This window comes from Paroedura picta, chromosome 11 (assembly GCF_049243985.1).
Source record: "Paroedura picta isolate Pp20150507F chromosome 11, Ppicta_v3.0, whole genome shotgun sequence".
NCBI lineage: Eukaryota > Metazoa > Chordata > Lepidosauria > Squamata > Gekkonidae > Paroedura > Paroedura picta.
In genome coordinates, this window is record NC_135379.1 from 17,607,397 (window position 1) to 17,629,242 (window position 21,846).

At 42.0% G+C, this 21,846-nt stretch overlaps 1 protein-coding gene across 1 annotated transcript in view; it reads right to left on the reverse strand.

Annotated features, from left to right (window-relative positions):
- The window catches only part of LOC143820537 (macrophage mannose receptor 1-like), a 50,844-nt gene that overhangs the window by 13,095 nt on the left and 15,903 nt on the right, over positions 1 to 21,846 (reverse strand). The window contains exons 7-20 of the mRNA XM_077303497.1: positions 21,622 to 21,804; positions 18,652 to 18,809; positions 17,417 to 17,530; positions 15,762 to 15,877; positions 13,875 to 14,023; positions 11,829 to 12,028; positions 10,950 to 11,071; positions 9,276 to 9,363; positions 8,125 to 8,269; positions 6,705 to 6,746; positions 4,729 to 4,892; positions 3,014 to 3,081; positions 2,055 to 2,155; positions 1,752 to 1,894 (exon numbers count right to left, since the gene is read on the reverse strand). Of these exons, the coding sequence (XP_077159612.1) occupies positions 1,752 to 1,894; positions 2,055 to 2,155; positions 3,014 to 3,081; positions 4,729 to 4,892; positions 6,705 to 6,746; positions 8,125 to 8,269; positions 9,276 to 9,363; positions 10,950 to 11,071; positions 11,829 to 12,028; positions 13,875 to 14,023; positions 15,762 to 15,877; positions 17,417 to 17,530; positions 18,652 to 18,809; positions 21,622 to 21,804 (1,793 nt within the window). The remainder of the gene's footprint in view (positions 1 to 1,751; positions 1,895 to 2,054; positions 2,156 to 3,013; positions 3,082 to 4,728; positions 4,893 to 6,704; positions 6,747 to 8,124; positions 8,270 to 9,275; positions 9,364 to 10,949; positions 11,072 to 11,828; positions 12,029 to 13,874; positions 14,024 to 15,761; positions 15,878 to 17,416; positions 17,531 to 18,651; positions 18,810 to 21,621; positions 21,805 to 21,846) is intronic.

Genomic DNA, 21,846 nt, shown 5'->3' on the forward strand with positions numbered 1-21,846 from the left:
ACTTAGATGCTCTTTTATCTTGCTTAATGAACTGGCTTAATCAAGAAACAGATCAGACCTCAGCTCATCAATTAAAAAACCATGCCAGTTTGTGGGTATGGGTGTGGCTGAAAGGGATAAAAAGGACATGTTTATACTCTTCGTAATCTGGTGGTTGAGCTTTGGAGGGATATTTAGGACAGAATTTCTGGTAAGCATTCCTGACCTCCACCACCACCAGCAGCTCCAGAGGTAAGGAAATTGAGAACTAAATTCCCAACCTCAGTTCAAGTTAAAATATGGGAGGAGAGTGGGTTGAGTGGATAATAGATTTAGCAAAGAATAATATCATAACCAAGTTACAAACTTTGAAACAGTTGGAAGTCATAAATATATCATTCTTCTCCCAAATCTGCAGGTTCAAAGGTATCTTCTTCCCTCCAGTCTGAGACAAGGGAGAATATGGAAACAATTTCCTCACTTGGAAAAGATGTGAGTAGAGGAAAAGAAGTTTTCCTTCCCATAATCATATAAAGTTTTGTCTAAAAGTGGTTTAAACCTCTAGGCCATGTACTAAATTCTCAGGCATGATATTAAGTAACATTGTTGGGTTTAACATTGGCAATTAGTATGACAATTTGAAAATGTTTGTTCATACCCCAAATTTCTTCTTATTGGGACCCAAAGAAACTTACAACTTTCTCCTCACCTCTCTGTTACCCTCACAAAGAGTGTGTAACTCGCCCAGGATTACCCAGCAACCTTCAAAGGCCAAGTGGGAATTTGAACCTGGTCCAGACACTATATCATGCTGTTGTACAACTGACACTTTGGTGTTCTATCCTAGGCAAGAAGGGAATGACGGATTTTGTGAAAAATATGCTCCCTTTGTGCACGTGAATTGGTATTATACAATGTGCCTGAAAACAGCAGGAAATGGTGATTATTATGCTATTCACAGCATTAGAAATACAGATTATAAATCCACCAGGCTATTTTTTTGCAAAAGTTTAGGAACTAAAAAATTATCTCTGGGGAGAGAGAAAGACTAGACAAATTATTTTATTTCAATGTGCTGCTCTGAGAAGATACTGATAAATTGCAGGCAGCAGGAGGATATAAAAAGACGGTGCACTGAAAGACGGAGTTGTTAAACAAAGCCTGTTGTTAGCCTTCTCATCTTGCAATTTGAATATGATTGCAGATATACTATGTTGTGTATTTAGATCTGCCCCGGCCTGAGGCAGGATCGTAATCCTGCTATAGCAATTGACCAAAGTGCAGCTGAATTCCGAAAGCTGGATCCAGTTTGAACTGAAATTGATCAATAGCGTGCACTGGCAGGAAATTGCTTTTGTTCTACTCTGTATATATGTTGGTGTTTCTGGGAGGGGAGGGTTGGTTTACAAAACTTCCTTTCCCCAAAACAGACATCCCGTGAGGAAGGTGGGGCTGAGAAAACTCTAACAGAACTGTTCTGTCAGAACAGCCCTAAGAGAACGGTGAGTAGCCCAAGGTCACCCAGCTGGCTGCATGTGGAGGAAAGGGGAATCAAACCTGGTTCTCCAGATTAGAGGCCGCCACTCTTAACCACTGCACCACGCTGGCAAACGGAAGACTAGAATCGCATCACAACTATGTTTAAGATTCTTGTAATGCAATTCAAAACATGCAGTAAGCTCCACTGACTGACCTTTTAGCAAGTGAGTTTTAAATTGCAGCCTTGATTTTGTAGAGCTGCCTAGGGAAAAAAAAGAAAATGGCCACTATACCTGGTTTTCAAACAAAAGCCATGATTCTGGACATCCTCCTGGAATGGAAGGTGTTGTGGGAATAGCTGTTGCATTGATTGAACTGTTGTGTCTCTCACATATGTAAGGCTGTGGATAACCACAGTTTATATCATTCCAAAGTCCTGAACAGGAGAATACAAGGCAGACAAAGTGAGTCACTGGCCTTGAAAGAATGCTGCTGCATATTAAAATGGTTACTCTAAGCACTGCATTCAGGAATGATGCACCCTATTTTAACCAAATGGCAATGCAGGAAGCATTGGTGATTGTCAAGTAGCCTACCTGTTTTTCTGTACATGACCACACAGTTTTCATCATTGTTTGCAAAGTTTGGTTCATGGGGTGCCCAAGCTAGATAGTTCACGAGGCTTCCATCCATCCAACTAGAAGACAAATTAGATAGTCACTTATATTGTTTCTTTCAACACGGTTAATATTATTCAAGGTGGGAAAAGAGTACTTTTTCAGACAAATACAAGATAAAATACCCTCTTTAAATTAGTGATTCCCCTCACTACCATTCACATCATCCGGAGACAATTCTAGTCTTCTCATTATGAAGCATATGCAAGAGCATAATATTCTGCCAGGGCACATGCATTTGTTGTTTCCTGGGCTTCATCCTTGTGGTTGCTAGCCTCCAGGTGTGACCTGAAGATCTCACAAAATTATTTACAACTAATCTCCAGACTATGGAGATCAGTTTATTTCAGGATATGGCTGATTTGGAGGGTGAATTATATGGCATTATAACCACTGAGTTTCTTCTTTTTCCCCCAAGTCTGCCCTTCACAGGCTCCTCCCCAACTCTCCAGGAAGTTCCTGACCTACAGTTGGCAATCCTTGCTTCAAGCTCCAATGAAAAAGCTCCAATGAAAATGTTCTTCCATCGCAGGAAGATTTTCACTGCTGGAGAAAGAACTCATGAAGGGGAATCAGATAATTCAACTAATTAAGAAAAGCCAACCCACTGGGTTAAATCTAGCAATGAATTAACAGAAGTTGCTGATTGTTATAGACCATCCTTGGCAATCTTCAGAGTGCTGCAAGACCTGCCTGTTTGCCAGTAATAGCAATAGAGTTTGAATGCCAGGCATATTGGAAGGGGGCAGATTTGGAGTAGGCTATGCTATTTTTGGCTTTAGAAGATACTGTTTTTATTTATTATTATAAGCCACCCTTGAACCACATGGAAATACAAGAAATAAATGTTTTAACAAATCGATAATACTGTTACTTACCTAACCTGTTTATCAAGACTCAGTAATAAACCAATGAAATAAGCATTCTGCTCTTCATTTTGATTGATCTAGAACATGAAAATGGAAATACATTCACATACTTTGGCACATTCTGGAAATGATGTCTGAGAAATGAATTCAGAAGGGTATTTAAATTTAAAAATCTTACTAATGTCCATTCTTCTAATAAATATTTTAACATCAAATTAATAAGATAGATGGTTCAGTAGATTTACATAGAGAATAGTGAAAAATATTTTAGATTTGGTTCTTTCTTTCTTTAAAAAAGCATTTGATTTTTAAAAAAGCAGGATAAAGGCCATTGACGAATCAATTTGGTATTTGTTTCCATGGGTTTAGATAGGAAACACATTTCTGGGTCTTACTCTCTCCTCCTCCTCCTCCACAAATAATAAAATTCTCAGATACTGTAATTGTTACCCAAGGGATAGTCCTTGCCAAATTGTATCACAGCTTGCAGTGCCAGTGTCAGGAGGTTCTACCATGCATTCTGTACACTCAACATGTTTTCCCATATGATGAGATCATGTGACTCTTTCCCAGTTTTCACAGTAGCTGGTAACATGGCAGAGAAACCCTGAGTCTTTGGTCATACGGAAACAGGGCTTTGCAGCTGCTTGTCAGTTTCAAAAAACCAAAATGTTCAGTTTCAACATCAAGTTTCCCCCCTTTGCCAGTGCTCCCTTATGTTCCTTTTCATTCAGTGACCAACTGAACCAAATTGACTGGCCTCCCAGAGGAAACATCAGCAAGATGAAGGCCCCTTCAGAGACTTAAATCTAATCAGGCAAATGTATAGTTAAAATGTAGAATTTTAACTAATTTAATTGTATATAGGACTACTTTGTTACTTAATATTATAATGCTTATAAAATTAAAAATTAGGGGGAAATGGTGCTTGTACACCAATGATGGGGGAAGCATGACAAAAAAGTGCAGAGTGGGCAGAATGACCTCTATATGGGAAGCGGAGTGACCTTCACGATACAACAAAAGGGTGAAGGAAAGACCCAAGGGAACCTGTATGCTTTTTAATTACCCATGGCTTGGGAGCAAAATGACAGGAAAATTAGCACAAAAGCACTCTCAGAATACCCCAAAAAACAGTAACCATAAATGAATGGAATGCTGAAGGGAGGAAATGACTAAGAAAACCCAATGTCCTTGCACAGAGAGAGACAGGGGGAAAACACCCATGCATAACAGGCATCAACATCATTTGGTTAACTTCCTGGCCGAACAAGGACTTGAATCTGAGTCTCCTTAGTCCAAAGCCTGGACAACCCAGGATGGTCCTATTTCATTAGATTTCAGAAGTTAAGCAGATTGATCCTGGTTGATACTTGGATGGGAGACTACCAAAGATGTCCAGGTCCGCTACATAGAGGCAGACAATGGCAAAACACTTCTGCATGTCTCTTGCCTTGAAAACCCTTGAAAAGTTGGTTGCATCTTGAAGGCAAAAAAAAAAAAAACCCACACACAGCCAAAGTCATCTTTTATACTACACTGGCTTTCATTACGATGAAGTCATATTGCTATCAGAGTTTTCAACCGTTATTTCGTTGATTCCACTGGGTAAAACTAGTTGCTATCAACAACTTCCAGACTTCAAAGATATACAGTTCCTTATTGTAAAAGTATTTTCAATCTTCTGAATTATATATGTCAAAGATAACAAATGAGTGCCTTACATAACTTAATAGGAATTTTCTTTCAGTGTTGCTATCAATGACAGCCAGATCTCCAAAGTTCTTCTTGCAAAACTCACGAGCATTTTCCATAGGAGCTTTATCAGTGGCAACATAATACTGTTTGTCTTTAAGGATGATCCACCCATCACTGGTCATCTGAAATTCTAGAAGCAGCAGTACAGATCGATAGTTAAAGGCCTATCGACAGGATTAGCAGTACGCATCTGGATCATAACAAATTTAGCAGTATATTCATCCAAGCCAGTCTAAATTATCTGACCACATGGTACAAATTTGCAAACATTGTACAAATCGGCAAACATTGTTACTATCTGTATCAGCCAAACTGCTTTAAAAAACAGCAAAAAACTATTTAGCAACACAGATTTCATTTTTCCTGCCATATATATAGTGGTTAAGAGTGCAGACTTCTAATCTGGCATGCAAGGTTCAATTCTGCAGTCCCCCACATGCAGCCAGCTGGATGACCTTGGGCACGCCACAGCACTGATAAAACTGTTCTGACCGAGCAGGGATATCAGGGCTCTCTCAGCCTCACTCACTCACCTCACAGGGTGTCTGTTGTGGGGAGAGGAAAGGGAAAGCGACTGTAAGCCACTTTGAGCCTCCTTCAGGCAGAGAAAAGTGGCATATAAAAACTAACTCTTCTTCTTCTTCAACTGTTAAAACCCATAATTTGGTAATCTGGTTACGGCCACAGGTTGCACCTTACTATCTATTTGGGTCCCCTGCCTAGTCCCCCCTAGTGTAGAATGCAAACAGGTGCTACGTGATGAGCCAGGTCTAGAAAAGATTAATTTATTCATTACAAATACACACACACACACACCCTGCATTTCTAGTCTTATGAAAGTCAGCAAAACATCTAACCAATTAAAACCATTAATGATAAAAAGCACATTTTAAAACTCATTAAAACAAAATGAAAACACAGCATTAAAACCAAGCAAAAAACGCACATGCAAAGCAGTGCAACAATAATGAAAACAGAGGGCAGAAATTCTTCACCTTCTAGGCAGTAAATGGTAATAGCTGAGTCTTTCTGGGGACATCACTCCAGAGTTTGGTTACATGACCAAGAAGATCCTGTCCCTGGTTGCCACCTGCCTAATCTCAGAAGGAGGGACACCTGCCTTGGTTGGGCAGATTCCTAAGAACATAAGTAGTCCTTCAGATATGTTGATCCTAAGCTGTAGGACTTTAAAGGTCACCACCAGCATTTTGGCTGGTGCTTGGAAACAGATTAAAAGCCTGTGTAGATGGACAAAAACTGGAGTATTGTGGTCCCTATGACTGACTCCAGTCATCATCTTGGCTGAGGTATTCTGCACCAATTGAAGTTTCCAAAGTATTTTCAAGGGCAAATCCCAGTGTAGTGTCTGGAGGTAATCTGATCTAGCTGGAACCAGGGCACGCATCACAGTGGCCAGGCCATTTGTTAACAAACTTACTCCTGCAACCAAAACAACAAAGTATAATACAGGAGTAAAGAACTCCCAAACAGTGGCACTCCCAAACTTTTTGGCTGACACGCAGGGCTGGTTCTCTGCCTGAGTAATTGAAGCAAGCTCTTGAGGTGCTATCAACACTGCCAGTGCTCAGTTGGCCCCCAACAAGTCTGAAATTGCCAGCCTTAACCATTTCTCTTTATCTGCCTGCACAACAAATTTCCACAGGTAGAGGCTGCATGCCTGTGGATGTTCATTTGGCCCCCGAGGCTGCCTGCCCTGGTCAAGTGACGCCTTAAGATCAATATATGGAATACGGCATAAGCTTTTGTGATTGCAGCCCCCTTCCTCAGATGCCATCTCCCATGAAAGGGCCACTAAATGACTTTTGCTCTGACATGATCAGCGCAGCATAGTTTTTTAAACAAAACAAGAGCTTGTTGGCCAATGGGTCCACACATTTCTCCTCATTTTAATATATCCTCAAATGAGGCCATAGAGGCTTACTTGGGGGAGGCGGATCTGTTGGTTCAGGCTTCGTTTGTAAGCCTAGGAGGGAAAAAACCAAAAGAGAAAGGCAGTTTACATGTTCGTACTATTAGAAAAAAAGAAAGCACCAAGCTGATTGTACTCATACCGCAAAATGCCTGAAACTCCTCTATTTTGCAGAAATATTATAGACAATTGAAGTGTAATTTATATTTGCATTGTGGAAACCATAGAGATTTCTGTCATTGTGTTTTTTTTAATGACTCAGATCTGCTTTACCGACACATGGCTTCTGCCAGTTTTCCAGAATGACATATTTGCTTATGACAAAGTTCAATGGCACCTTTAAGACCAACATGCCCATGAAAGCTCATGCCTTTGTTGGTCTTAAAGGCACCATTGGACTGAAATTGTGTTGTGCTACTTCAGTCCAACATAGCTATCCATTTGAATTTATGTTTTTTATATGGATGGATTCTGAAGAATCATAGAATCATAGAGTTGGAAGGGGCCACACAGGCCATCTAGTCCAACCCCCTGCTCAATGCAAGATCAGCCCAAAGCATCCTAACGCATCCAAGAAATGTGTGTATCCAGCCTTTGCTTGAAGACTGCCAGTGAGGGGGAGCTCACCACCTCCTTAGGCAGCCTATTCCAAGAAGCAGTCTAAGAGGCAAGCATATGGTTTACATGCAGAAGGGCCCAGGTTTAATCTCTGGCATTGCCAGTTAAATAATCTCAGGGAACAAGTACCTGGAGAAAAGGTTCTTAGAACCTTGGTCAGTCAGTCATTAATGTTATTGCTTATAGCTTTAGGCCATTGCAAACCTTGGATAGCTGTGGCCAATCAAGAAGACAGTTACTGAGCTGGCTGGACCAATAGTCAGGCAGGGATTCAATACACAATTAAAAACAAATTATAATAAAAGCAACTTTTAAGGGTTGCGTGATTTTTTAAAAAAGAAAAAAAACACAAGTGCTATAGTGAAGTTTTGCTAAAACCTAAAAGAATTCCAATTCAGTGTTGAATTTCTTTGGTTTAAAATGCAAGATTCCGTTTCCCTGTCAAAATCAATAGGATTACAGGAACAAAATCTTGGCTGACTCAGTTGAGTAAACCTCAGTATATAGGCCATGCAAATAAATAGCCTATAAACTGAAATTTCAGATTACCTGTCAAATATATTAATTACCTAATTTGAACATATAACAATGCCTTCTGCGGAGTTAGACCGCAGTACAGCCGGACTCTTAGTAGTATGGCTGTCCAGGAAATTATGGGTCTTTTCCAGGCCTGTTTCAAAAGGGAGGGAGTAGAGTTTGAATCTAACCTGGTGGGTTCATATTCAACTCTGGGTTTTGTGATAGGATTCAGGTTTGGCTTGACTCGCTGCTTACAAGCAATTATGTTTTCATTTGCTATAACAAGAAATCTTACCTTTCTTAATCTGGCAGATCCAGGGAAATCGTTCTTCACAATGCATGTCATTCCAGTACATATGGTAGCCTGTAGATAACTCTCCACAGTGTTCTATTCCATTATGATTATTGGGCTCTCCGTATCCCCAGTTTACATACCCGAGCTAATGTAGAAATAAAGTCAGCAAATCATTTACTTCTAAAGAAAAGCATTGCTTGTGTTGCACACAATCCAATCCTTTGGAGAAATTAAAACAAGCATAATAATGTGAAATATAAAATAGCCTGTAAAAATCCACAGCGAAAGCAATCTTGTAACCCAGTCCTGTGAGCCACTGCACAAAACAAACAATTGGACACAAAGACCCTAACACTGGTGGATCCTGTGCCTTCTTCTCTTCTCTTTGCCCTTTGTGGAGATGGTCCAGCAACAGATGTTTGGGGCTCATCGAAGCTTACTGGCATGATTGCACTAAGTAAAAGCACTTAGCCCAGGGGGACCATTTTTGCAACATAAAACAGTAGAAGCTAGGCTAAATAACCAAGACAATTGTACAGTGTGACAGGTGCAATTCGGCCTCCAAAGCATCCATTCCCACCCGTAGCAGCCAGTGCCTCACTGCGAGGGGGGGGAGGCACGGGCGGTGGTGCGATGGCGGGCACGCTCACACAGGCACGGAGCTCCGTGCCTGCGTGAGTGCACCTCCCATCACGCCGCCACCCATGTCTTCCCCCCCCACACGCAGCGTGGCACTCGCTGCTACGGGTGGGAATGGCTGCTGAGCACGTCCAGAACAAAAATAGTCATGAAAGTAACTCTTATCAGTTACTACTGTGTTTCTAAGCAGCTCTCATATATTTTAAGGGGGCTCCAAGAGGATACTTTCCTGGTAGATAGTAATATCCCACAGGCATCACAACAGAGTAGACGAACTGATAAAACTTTTCCAGTCACAAAACGGAAGGTCTGACATGTTCATCTTTTTTAACATTATCCTGATGCTGCTGGTTTAGGATTGAACAATGCATATGGTCTTTCTCAACAGGTAAGACTCTGTGGAGACTCCTCATTTTTCTTTTTGGCTGCCTCACCCACTAGACCCAGACATGCAAGTGACCAAGATAACAGAACAAGATTTTTTTTGGGGGGGGGGGAGTGTCTGCACTTACTGGAGATCCATCGCTCCATGCAAATCCATCATCTGGGTTGAGATAATTTAAGCCTATCCAGAAATGTGCCCCGGTCTGTCCGCTGCTCCTAAAATATCACGTAAACCAAACAGCAGATAAACGACACAAGTTTCCGTATGAAGTTAGGTTACACCGCTCAACTTTAAACCTCCGTATTAGTAAACAGCCTTTAGATACTTTTATTTGAATGATAAAAGTTGGTAGCGATATGAATGATACATAAGCTCACATTGCCTTTAGTCTCAGGTGGACAGCCAGGTTAGTCTGTAGGAGAAGAGCTAGATTCATGTCTAGGAGCACCTTAAAGAGCAACAAGATTTCCAGGGGATCAGATTTCAGGAGCCAAAACTCCCTTGGTCAGCCAGGAGAGCTTTGACTCTCAAAAGGTTTATGCCCTAGAAATCTTGGTCTCAAAGGTGCCACCAGTCTCAAACCTTGCTCTCATACTGCTATTGTCTTTGATATAAGCCTGATAAGCCTGAGAACTTATATCCCTCCCCGTAGTCATTTCCTCAAAGCCCAAGAACTGTATGACTTCTCACCAGTATTTAGTTTGTCTTTTAGACTTATTTCATATCTCAGTTCCTGGCATCAACCAGTGACGTGTGAATCAGTGCACTATACATAGAATCATAGAGTTGGAAGGGACCTCCAGGGTCATCTAGTGCAACCCCCTGCAGATTGCAGGAAAATCACAACTACCTGCCCACCCAGTCACCCCAATTCCATGTCCAGATGATGCCCCCGCCCAGAAAAAGAAAACAGAATCCCTGGCCAGTCTGACCTGGAGGAAATTTGCTCCCGACCCCAAAGTGGTGATTAGCATTTCCCTGGGCATGCAAGGGCCACAACAGCCAAGGGCCACAGCAGCCAAGCACTGACACTCCTGCCCACCCACTCACAATCTGTCTAAATTCATAGAATCAGCATTTCTGTCAGATACCTATCTAGCCTTTGCTTTAAAACTTCCAAAGAAGGAGAACCCACCACCACCCAAGGAAGCCCATTCCACTGAGGAACTGTTCTGTCAAGAACTTCTGGATGTTTAGCAGAAATTATTTTGAATTAATATCAACCCATTGGTTCCGGTCTGACCCTCTAAGGCAACACTTCTACTTTGATCTGCCCCTTCATTCATCATGGAGCCCAAAAAAGCTTAGGATTCTCAGTAAGTCTCCTTTCCAAGCACTGACCAGAAATAAACCTGCTTAGCTTCCAACAATGTCACATGCTCCCCACCATTTCCCTGGGGCACAGGCATAAAGCAAGATGTTCATACAGCCTTGGAGTAAGCCAACCTGATTGGCCCTTGTGATACTACAAGCTAGAATTGCAGAGCTGCCTGGCTCAACAGAACCAGCAATGGCCATTAACCCATCCATAGCATTCTCCCCCCAAAATAGCAACAGCACAGGAAGAGGTACTCAATGAGCTGATACATCTTCATGGTAGGTGAAGGATCCAAGTGTCCCCTGAGCCCCTAGTGAAATTACTAAGGTTTGGCTTTTGTTTTCTCCTGGACATTTTGCCCCTGCCTGGCCAAAAAGTCAAGCAACTTCAACAACGCCGAACTCTCCCTATGATGGTAAATAGCAAGTTTCTTTTCCTTTGGAGGCTTAGGATGAAAGATTTAGGATAGCCCCATGTACTCACGACAAGTAGGTATACAGCGAAGTCTGTTCTCTTGAACTACCAATGGTGGCCAAATCACCTCCAACGGCTTTGCAGAAACTATGGGCTTCTGCCCATGATTTCTCACCTCGCCTTGCATAAGCCTAATGACAATACAGAGTTTTACAGTTAGACATAAACTGTACACAGACAGCTGTAAACAATAAAGTACAACAAAGGAGCAGAGCCAGCGATGAAGGACCCACTTGCAGAAGCATTGGGAGAAGGCAACAGCAAAACCTGAAATAGAGAGAGGAAGACAGGGGATATATAAATGGAGAAAAGGGTAGACAGAAGCCAAGCAGGCTCCCTTTGAAACTCAAAAGCAAAGAGTCAGGTTGAACAATAGCATTAAAGACATCCCTTTAGTAGAACCAGTTTGGTGTAGTGGTTAGGAGTGCCGACTTCTAATCAGGTGACCTGGGTTTGATTCCCTGCTTCTTCTCCGCATCCAGCTTGCTGGCTGACCTTGGGCTCACCACAGCACTGATAAGGCTGTTCTGACCAAGCAGTGATATCAGGGCTCTCTCAGCCTCACCCACCTCACAGGGTGTCTGTTGTGGGGAGAGGAAAGGGAAGGCGAATGCTGCTTTGAGACTCCTTCTGGCAGAGAAAAGCGGCATATAAGAACAAACTCTTCTTCTTCTTCTTCTTCTTCTTCTTCTTCTTCTTGAGTGTGTCCATCAAATATTCCTGGTTTAGCAATTGACATGGCAAACTGCTGCCCACATATAACATGGCAACGTCTACAGATGTCAACAGTCCCATAATTCTGTTTGTTTTTCAGAAGGTTGTTGAAGGGAGAAAGGATACTTTGTCATATTTTATTTATTATCAACAAAACCTGCGCAGAAGACGTACTTTGTAGCAGATGTTACTCTGATAAACTGAATGCCAGTCATCGGGGCATTTGGGAGCAGGAGTCGTCACTGGAGGAGGTGGAGGGGTCATTCCTTCAGCCCACTTTTTGCAGAGAAACTTTGCCTTGGTTTCACATTTCAAAAGGTCCCACAATCCACCTGCAATGCCAGTCCTCATGGCCACGCAGCCTGGCTTCCTTCCTTAGGAACATATGACAAACAGAGACAAAATAAGAATCCAGGATTATTTCTGAATATATAATAACACATTTTTCACAAATGATGCTAGCAAATCTCTGAGCATGGATGTATTGATTCAAAAACTTTGTTTGAAAAAAGCACCTTTACTGTCCCCAAAGTAATGATACCATCAAGACAACGTAGCATTTCCTTTCAGTTTAAAAATTCCAGAAACATACAAGTACCTCTTCCTAAAACAGCTGGAGGATCCCTGAACTTCTTTATATTTACAGATTCAAATGAGTAGGCATGTTAGTCTGAAGTAGCACAATAAAATCAGAGTCCAGTGGCACCTTTAAGACCAACAAAGATTTATTCAAGGCGTGAGCTCACTGTTATGATGGTCAGTTCTTAGTCTGATGAAGAGTGCTTGCACTCGAAAGCTCATGCCTTTAATAAGTCTTCGTTGGTCTTAAAGGTGCTACTGGACTCTGGTTTTATATTTACAGATTGACTCCTCAGTCATTCATGCACTTTGACCCAGATCTACCTCATTTGTGGTGGAATAACCGCCATAAGCTGGCATGGTCCAAGAGTGGCGGTCAATAAATCAAAATATAAATAAAATAAATAAAAATAAAACCAGTGTATTATTTTGTCAAGAAAGCCACTCTTTTATTTTGTTCACCCTGTATATGCCTGCCATTTGTGTCCAACTACAGCTATGTGGTCAAAAACAAGCATTTTCCAATTCAAATCAATCAAATGCTACATAGTAAGCAGACATTAGATGTGGTAAGAAATCCATAGCTTTCCCCTGTCACTACCAATAATTATGATTTCCATGGGTAGCTATGTTAGTCTGTTTATTTTAAACATTCTTATTCTGCCTTTCCACTCCCTTTAGGACAGTGAAGAGTTAAAAAGATATTAAAAACCAGCTTTAAAAGCAACAGATCTATCTAAAAGACAATAGAAACATAAACAGGAAGGAGGGTCAGGAAGGGAATGCCAAAGAGAACAAAAAAAGTCTTAACCCTCTGGCGGAAGGCAGTGAGAGGAGGACAGATAAACCTAGCATTTCCAACTTCTAGGTAAGGTCTGGCGTTCTGGAATTATAGCCAATTTGCTCCCCTGCAGAAAATGACAGCAGTGGGATGTCAGGAAGTGCCTGCTATAACCACTGCAGACACTGGTCTTGTCCTTTGTTTCATTGTTTTGTGGAATCTGTGATACAGATTATTTAGTATGAGCTGCCGTCAGTATTAGAGAAATAATTTATTGCCAGTCTTAAATAGAATTGTGCAATGCATTTAATTTAGAAGTAAAACTAATCAGGCAAAATATCATGAGCACGGTGGACTAGTTAGACAATTGGACAACAATCTGGGAAGCCAAAGGTTAGATCCCCAAGCCTCCCCTGAAAGTTTGCTGGCGACCTTGGCCCTTTCTCAAACATTTAAGAGCACAAAGGCCATTTTGATGTTATTGTGCTTAAATGTGTCTAGAGAAAATATGACTTCATGGGAAATGTCTATTTCAGTGGCCTTAGGGTTCTGTGCTTTGAATGCCTACTCACTGCAGTCTTCAGAGATGAGCAGGTTTTCAAAAGTACCAGGACTAGCATTTCCAGAAAGCCAAGAAAGCAAATGGATAGCCATAGAAATGGATAATTGAGCAAAAACACTTGGGAAAATCTGTTGCCTGAACATTAAAAATCTGCCCCAAATTAGCTTTTCTTTTTTCTGGCATGAGCTAATTTTAGGCATATTCTTCCCCCTTTGGATAATAGATATTGTAATCTTGAAGGGGCTACTTTACTCCTGTGTCATGTTCCTATCCCAGTTATTTTAGAATATGAACGTGCCGGGCATTTCAGAATTCCAGTGAGTGAATTTGATAGCTTCTCCACTGGTCCATTTGAATGTTCCTTTTTCTTCTATGTCTGAAAGACCAATCCAGAAATGAGTTTCAGGCCTAAGCCCAATCAAACTGGTCAGATAGGCTTGTTCGTATCTGCAGGAAAATAAGGATAGGTGGTAAGACTGAATTTTCACAGTATATTGCTAGGACTAATTTTGTAAGAAAAAATATTTCTAAAAAACCTACTGAAACAGCAGCATAAATTCATAAACTGTATATGAATATAAACAGTTAATAAATCCATCTTCTATGTAAAAGGAAGCTGACATTGCTTAGACAAGGTATGCCTTCATTCTTCATACAGAAATAATATGGTGATATAGTGCTCTAGAAGACTTGGAAGTTATAGCAGCATAAGGTCTGTTCAGAGCTCTTAAAACTGGGCTTTTCTACATTCTCATTTTACTCTTTGGTATGTTCTTGTTCCTTTGGGGCTTTTCCCCCCTGTTTTGCTCCCTCTAGTACTCAATTCAATATTACACAGCTTTTTCTAAGCATTTCTCACTGTAGATTTAAACTGTAGGATTTTATGTTGGAAATAAATTTGTGTGATCTCGCATTACCCTCTAAAACAGTAGTCCCCAACCACCGGGCTGTGGCCCGGTGCCGGGCCGAGAAGGCCCTGGCACCGGGCTGCGGCTCCCTCTCCCCACCCCCCACCCCCGCAGTAAGAAACTTACCAGGCCACAAGCTTGCAGCCCGGCAAGCTTCTTACTGTGGGAGGGGGGAGAGGGAAGCAGGGCTGCGCACGCACATGGCACATGTGAGGCCGCACATGCGCGGCATGAGCGGCTGGGCAATTGCCCTCCATTCTGATGCTGGTCCCCAGCCTGAAAAAGGTTGGGGACCACTACTCTAAAAGGTAAAGGTAAAGGTATCCCCTGTGCAAGCACCGAGTCATGTCTGACCCTTGGGGTGACGCCATCTAGCGTTTTCATGGCAGACTCAATACAGGGTGGTTTGCCAGTGCCTTCCCCAGTCATTACCGTTTACCCCCCAGCAAGCTGGGTGCTCATTTTACCGACCTCGGAAGGATGGAAGGCTGAGTCAACCTTGAGCCGGCTGCTGGGATTGAACTCCCAGCCTCATGGACAGAGCTTTCAGACTGCTGCCTTACCACTCTGCACCACAAGAGGCTCTAGAGGGAGCAAAACACATGTGAAAAAGAACACCCCACCCCCAAAGAAATGGGAAGTTACCAGGGGGTAAAATGAGAACCTGTAAAAGACCAATGAAAATCAATACACGGGTGTATCTACACATCATCACATTGCCCCTACATCGCCTTTCTGCCCTACTCAGAGCTGCACCCTTTTAAGATAACTAAAGTCAGTGGGCTTAAAAGTCCAGCAGCACTAATGCTCTAGTACCCTGGAAAAGATACATGATTTGGTATCCTGAAAAATGCACAATAACGTGTTGTGCAAACAGAGTAAAAATCTGTATAAGTTGTATGTCTGAAGGCTCTGTATACAATCTAAAACAATTATTTGAAACTGAGACCCATGTGATACTCCCAAGTCACTTGCTTCTCCTCCCACCAATTCCCTTCAAGGCATAAATTCTACCTCCTCCATTGGCTTTAACGATAATTAAGGTTTGTGTCACCAATGCTTGTTACTAGTTGCTAGGTAAGTTTTTGAAACCACAGTCTCAAGGCAGAAATGAAACACTGCAATTGGCCCAAAGCCAATTGATCGTATACTTTCTTCTTTTATATTATGTAATTATATACTTTCTTCTTTCTACCAGGTCTTGACAAAAAGAAAAAGAAATGTAACGAGTTCTTATCTTGGGCATGAAAGAAAAATTGGGGAATGAGGATTCCTACCTATCTTCAACTGCAGCTAGATAAGATCCATCCTTTTGGCAAGTTTGATTTGCTTCAGCAAATGTGGCAAATACATTTCCAAGCATGTAACAGTAAAAGCCATGTCTTTTCCAACCCTGTTGAAAAACAACAAACCCCCCACACATAAAGGAATCACAAGCATCATTGGGTAAGTTATTAAACACAATTTCACATATTCTTTTACAGCAATTAAACCAAAGAATTAAAGCAAGAGGCAAGTAACAATGAAAGGAAGGACCACAGTATGGGCAGACACAGAAAGAAATCTAACTATATGACAGAAAATATTCGATATGCCAAACCTGCAAACAGGCACTTCACTGTGGAGATATCAGTTTCTTTGACCGTTTACGCACTGGGAACTTCACTGCCCCAACTCCCATGCAGGAGCACAAATTGGGGGCGTATGAGGTGCACCAGGTCAAATGCTCCCCCTTGTGTGTCCAGGAAGAGGTGGGGCAACCTGCTAGGACCAGAACTCCAGCCTGCAGCCCGGCATGAAACCTCCAGTGCATAAACAGTCTTTAAAGGTATATTTTTCAAGGATCTAAAAAGGCAAAATGTATTAAAGCCTCTTCTCTGCTTTTTTATCCAGCCAATTCAACTACCACCACATTTTCCTTCACTGTCAGCTTGGATTCTATTGTTAAAACAAATGCAGTTTTGTTTAGGTTTCCATGATTGTTAAGTAGAGTGCCCACCTCCAGGTGGAGCCCAGAGATCTCCCAGAGATCTAGTGACTATAGCTCCCCTGGATGAATGCTGTAATGGAGAGTGGATTCAGCAGCATTGTGCCCCACTGGAGTCACACCCCCCCACACACACCTCTGAAAACCTCAACCTTACCTAGGTTCCATCTCCAGATCTTCAGGAAATGGTCAACATGGATTTAACAACCCTGTTGTATATAGGAATGTGAAGGCCTGTTGACAATGGGAGGTAGGTATGGCCAATCTAGACCTTACTTTCTTTGGTTAATTTTGCTCAGATCTAGTAATGATCATCCAAAACAAAATTGTTGATGAATAAGAGCTGGCAGGCGTTGTAGAACTGCCAAGGTATCAAAGAATATAGTAAACATGTACTGTTTTCGGCTACAGTTGCTGGAACTGGCATCTTCATATTTTTATTTATTTAATTTATTTATTTATTGTATTTGTTGACCGTCACTTCCAGGCCGTGCTGGCTTATGGCCGTTTACAGTAAAATGGTAAAATCACATAAAACAGAAGAAAAAATATACAATCCTGTATCCTCGCAATGGAACTGATCTAATCCCCTCCTTTCTTCTTTGCACACCCGACTGCAGCCACCTACAGTCCCCAACCACCGTCTTGGGAGGTGACTCCTGCCAGCTGACCAGCAAATAGGGCCTCTATAAGGAAGGGCCCAATCTTCTTAGCCTGGCCTTAACTAAATGCCTGGTGGGAGAACTGAGATAGTTCCATCAGAGCCCATAGCTCTTCTGGGAACTCATTCCACCAAGTTGGGCCAGGCATACCTCCCAGGTGCCAGGGACTACCAACAGATTCAAACCCGCAGAGCGGAGCCCTTTGGGGAGCATAAGGAGACAAGCGGTTCCTCAGATATGCTGGACCCAGGCCATGGATGACCTTACCAAATTTTATACTTACTCTCCAGCAGCCTTCTTCAACTATTTCTTGTTTCCCTGGAGATTCTTTCAATGGTTTCCTTTTGCATATGAATCCAAGTTTGACATCACAAGGTTGATCTGCCCAATACCCACTCTGCATAGAACACAAGACTTTGTCAAACAACGTTGTGTTACATCATGGGTTTCCTTGTGAAACTTGACTCATGGGTTTCCTTGTGAAACTGTATCCTGTTAATGCTCTAAGCAGATTTCTTTTACCTGAAGCTGTCTTTGAAACATCACCTGACGCTTCACTGGTCCAAAACACAGAAGCCAAACTATTAACCAGGTGGATTTGTCATAAAGAATACATTTTGCCAGTGGTACTCAAAGATCTCCATTGGCTTCTGGTTTGTTTCCAAACACAATTCAAAAGTATTGAATTCACTGTTGACCTCACCATGTATAATCTTCTCCCTACATCGCCTAAAAAACTAGCTTCTCAAATATGAATCTGCTCAATATCTGAGATCATCATTAGAAGCTTCTCTCGGGTTTCTGGTTTCTTCTGAAGTAAGCAGATTGTACTGAAGAGAGATCCCCCCCCCCCTACATTTCTGGGTCATTCACTGAACTCCTTTCTAAAACATGTTCAAACTGGTGTCATTTTTTACTCACTAGGCAAAGCCTGTCGAAATGTCCAAGCTTTTGGTAACTGAGTTTTCCGCCTCATTCCACTGCTCTGTTTTATATGTTTGTTTTAATATCTATATAGTTCAGATTCTGGTTTTACTTTTTCTGGGTTTTTTAAATGTTGTTTGTGGTTTCATTGCTCTTGAGTGACGATAAAAATATTGTCTGAACCTATCACAAAAGTACAAGTAGATTTTTTCGGTGGGGACCAAGGATTTGGCTTGTCTGAGACTTCATACTGAGGGCAAAATTGTGAGTTTCTCATGATTCCTCCTTTCTGCTGCAGACCTTCCCCCATGTCATTCCTCGGGCTCCCCTATCTTCTAGGAGCAGAACTTCATAGTGGGCTGCATTGGAATAGGGAGGGAGACATTTTCCATTCTTCCTTTGGAAAATTTAGTCTGGATCTAACCCAAGTATATCTCATAACGTGAGAACCACACTAGCAGCAGAACTTTTCTGCTGATACCAGCTTTCTCAAAATATCACCATAAATCTACTTCCAAACAGTAGTCACAGCTATTGAGTAATATATCCTGTTCCAGGAGACAGAGTTAGAGGTAAACAACTAGAATATTTTACCTTTCCTTTCATAACTACACAGTCTTCTTGCCTGTTGCTAGCGTGGGTTGGCTCACCAGGCAGCCATTTGGTATATATCACAGGAGTCCCATCACTCCATTCAAAATACATTTGAATCTTGAGGTCATTTAGTCCAATCCACAACTGGTCACTTGGTTCTATCATGAACATAGATGAAAAATGGTTATGGTTGAGGCCACGGTGGTCCTGATCAGACGGGCTTCCCCCTGTCTTTTCTTTTCTCTTCCCCTTCTCTCCCTTATTCTTCCATCTTGTGCTCCCCCCAATGAGATAATCTCCACCCTCAAACAAAGAACTTAGAATGGTGAATGGAGACAGTTGGGAGATGGGTTATTTATTGATTTAGTTTTTATCAGTTGTTTCTTGTTTTTTAATCGATGTTTTATTGATTGATTCTTTTGTGCTGTAAACTGCCCCCAAGACCCTTTTGGGAAGGGGTCGTATAGAAACTAAATAAATACGCCATTAGATAAATAAAAGAATATAATTATATTCTAAGAGCCTCTTGTGGCGCGGAGTGGTAAGGCAGCCGTCTGAAAGCTTTGCCCATGAGGCTGGGAGTTCAATCCCAGCAGCCGGCTCAAGGTTGACTCAGCCTTCCATCCTTCCGAGGTCGGTAAAATGAGTACCCAGCTTGCTGGGGGGTAAACGGTAATTACTGGGGAAAGCACCGGCAAACCACCCCGTATTGAGTCTGCCATGAAAACGCTAGAGGGCGTCACCCCAAGGGTCAGACATGACTCGGTGCTTGCACAGGGGATATCTTTACCTTTACTTTTAATTATATTCTATGCATGTGCAAAATAATATATACAAGACATTTTTCACTGCCTGCTTTTTTTCTGTAGCCATTGAATACAACATTTGGATCCAATGGCACCCTTAAGACCAAACTGTGTTTTTATAAGAGTCCAGATATAAGGAGAAACTTTTGATCTCTATTCCATTGTCTGAGGAAGTGTGCCTGCACACAAGAGCTCACACCTTGAATAAATCTTGGTTGGTCTTAAAGGTGCCATTGGATGGCTTTGCAGCCATTGGATGGCTTTCCTGCGTTGAGCAGGGGGTTGGACTAGATGGCCTGTATGGCCCCTTCCAACTCTATGATTCTGCTGAATTCCCTCATCCCCTCCTGCAAGACTGACAATTGATGCCGAGTTACTAAACCGATGCCCAAAGGCAGCAGGTGTTTCCAGTGAGCAGGATCACTAAGGATGAGAGGCTGCTGCCAAGAATTGTACTCAGCACTTCCTCTGACTCATTCAAAATCCAGGGAGAGCACATCGAGCATTTGGCATCCAGCACCTATTTGTCATTCTAGTATTCGCCTCATGACAGAGATATTGCTTTTTAATGTTTTTTTCCTTCCCCCTGGCATTCTTGTACCTTAGGCAGGGCTTTTCTGTTTGTCCTCACAGGAATGTTTTTGTCTTCTCCCTCCTTTTAGTCGTATTATAAATATCCACTGCAGGATCGGACCTAGCCCTCCAGGATAGAGCTCTATTTATTTATTTATTATATTTATATACCGCCCTCCCCAAGGGCTCAGGGAGGTTTACAGAAAACAGGAAAAGATACAGATAACATTATAACTTCCGCAAAATCCTCAGAGCCTCAGATTGCATTACAATTTTTTTGGCCCTCATGGTTATGAAGAAACATGTGCCAGAACTTGTAAGGCCTAGTGACAAACCTTTCGGAACAGGTTTTTATTAATGTACGCACTTCTGCCTCATTCACACACTTTGCCATCATATGTTTGCTGTTGAATCTTAATGAACTGGAGATTCTGGGTAAGCTGATTTCCATACTACTGCAGCTCATGCTTCTTCTACACCTCTATAGAATTCCACTGCATGCATGGCCATACTGAACCTTTCACAGACACCTTGTAGATCACATTCAGACTTTTGAGATTCTGCCTCACTGGCTCTCAATCAGTCCAACTTCTACATTTCCTTCAGATCCTTAGTCATGTGCATCCTCCTCCCATGTGCAACTCAGTCTCTCTCAATCTATGCCATAATTCCTTTGCTCACAACAGAACACCACAAGCACAGGACTTAACAAGATCATGCAGAGAGCATGACATTTCCCTTCCCCCACTAATTCTACTCTCACAAGAGTTTTCCTGTTTTTTTCCTCTCCTTTCTGGCCACCAGCCAATCTACTTCTTCCCTCTAAAAAGTCAGAGCTCTGTCCACTCCACCCTGCCTTTAAGGTTTGAAGGTTAGCAACCCTCACATTAGCCCCTGAGTGTGTAAAGGTAAAGGTAAAGGTACCCCCTGTGCAAGCACCGAGTCATGTCTGACCCTTGGGGTGACGCCCTCTAGCGTTTTCATGGCAGACTCAATACGGGGTGGTTTGCCAGTGCCTTCCCCAGTCATTACCGTTTACCCCCCAGCAAGCTGGGTACTCATTTTACCGACCTCGGAAGGATGGAAGGCTGAGTCAACCTTGAGCCGGCTGCTGGGATTGAACTCCCAGCCTCATGGGCAAAGCTTTTAGACAGCTGCCTTACCACTCTGCGCCACAAGAGGCTCTACCTGAGTGTGTATTCATCACTTAAAGGTACAGGTATTGCTTCAATTATTTAGGAGTATTTGTATTTAGTTTTTAGATTTCTCCCTCCCCTGTAAATTTGGGTCTTTTTTCAGGTTGGGCACAAAGATCTTCCCTGCCTGTTCATGTCTTCCCATTCTCTGAATTTAAGTATCCACATATGAGGATTAGATAGATATTGATGTTCTAATCTTAAAGGACACGTTGGGACAGAGTTGAAAATACTAAATAAAAAATAGGCTGAAATTCAGATTGTTGCCCCTGTTCGTAGATTCTTTTAAGCCTTTTGATAGTAAGAGTCACCATCGTCGTGCTGCTTATGAAATGTACAACTGTGAATAACAGAACACGCATGAATATGAATAAAAACCCTGCACATATACTCACGATAGCCAAGCTGAGAAATGATAAAGCTGTACTCTTCTATATTGTGGATGCTTGCCAGATCTCCACCTTCCTTTCTACAGAATGTTACAGCATCATTCCAAAAGTTATTTTCTCTGTAAATCTTATAACAGAAGCCTGCATATGATATCCACCCATCAGGACACTTAATTGGCACATTCAGTTCTGAGGGGAAGACAACAATGATTATTGAGTAATGGTGAGCAA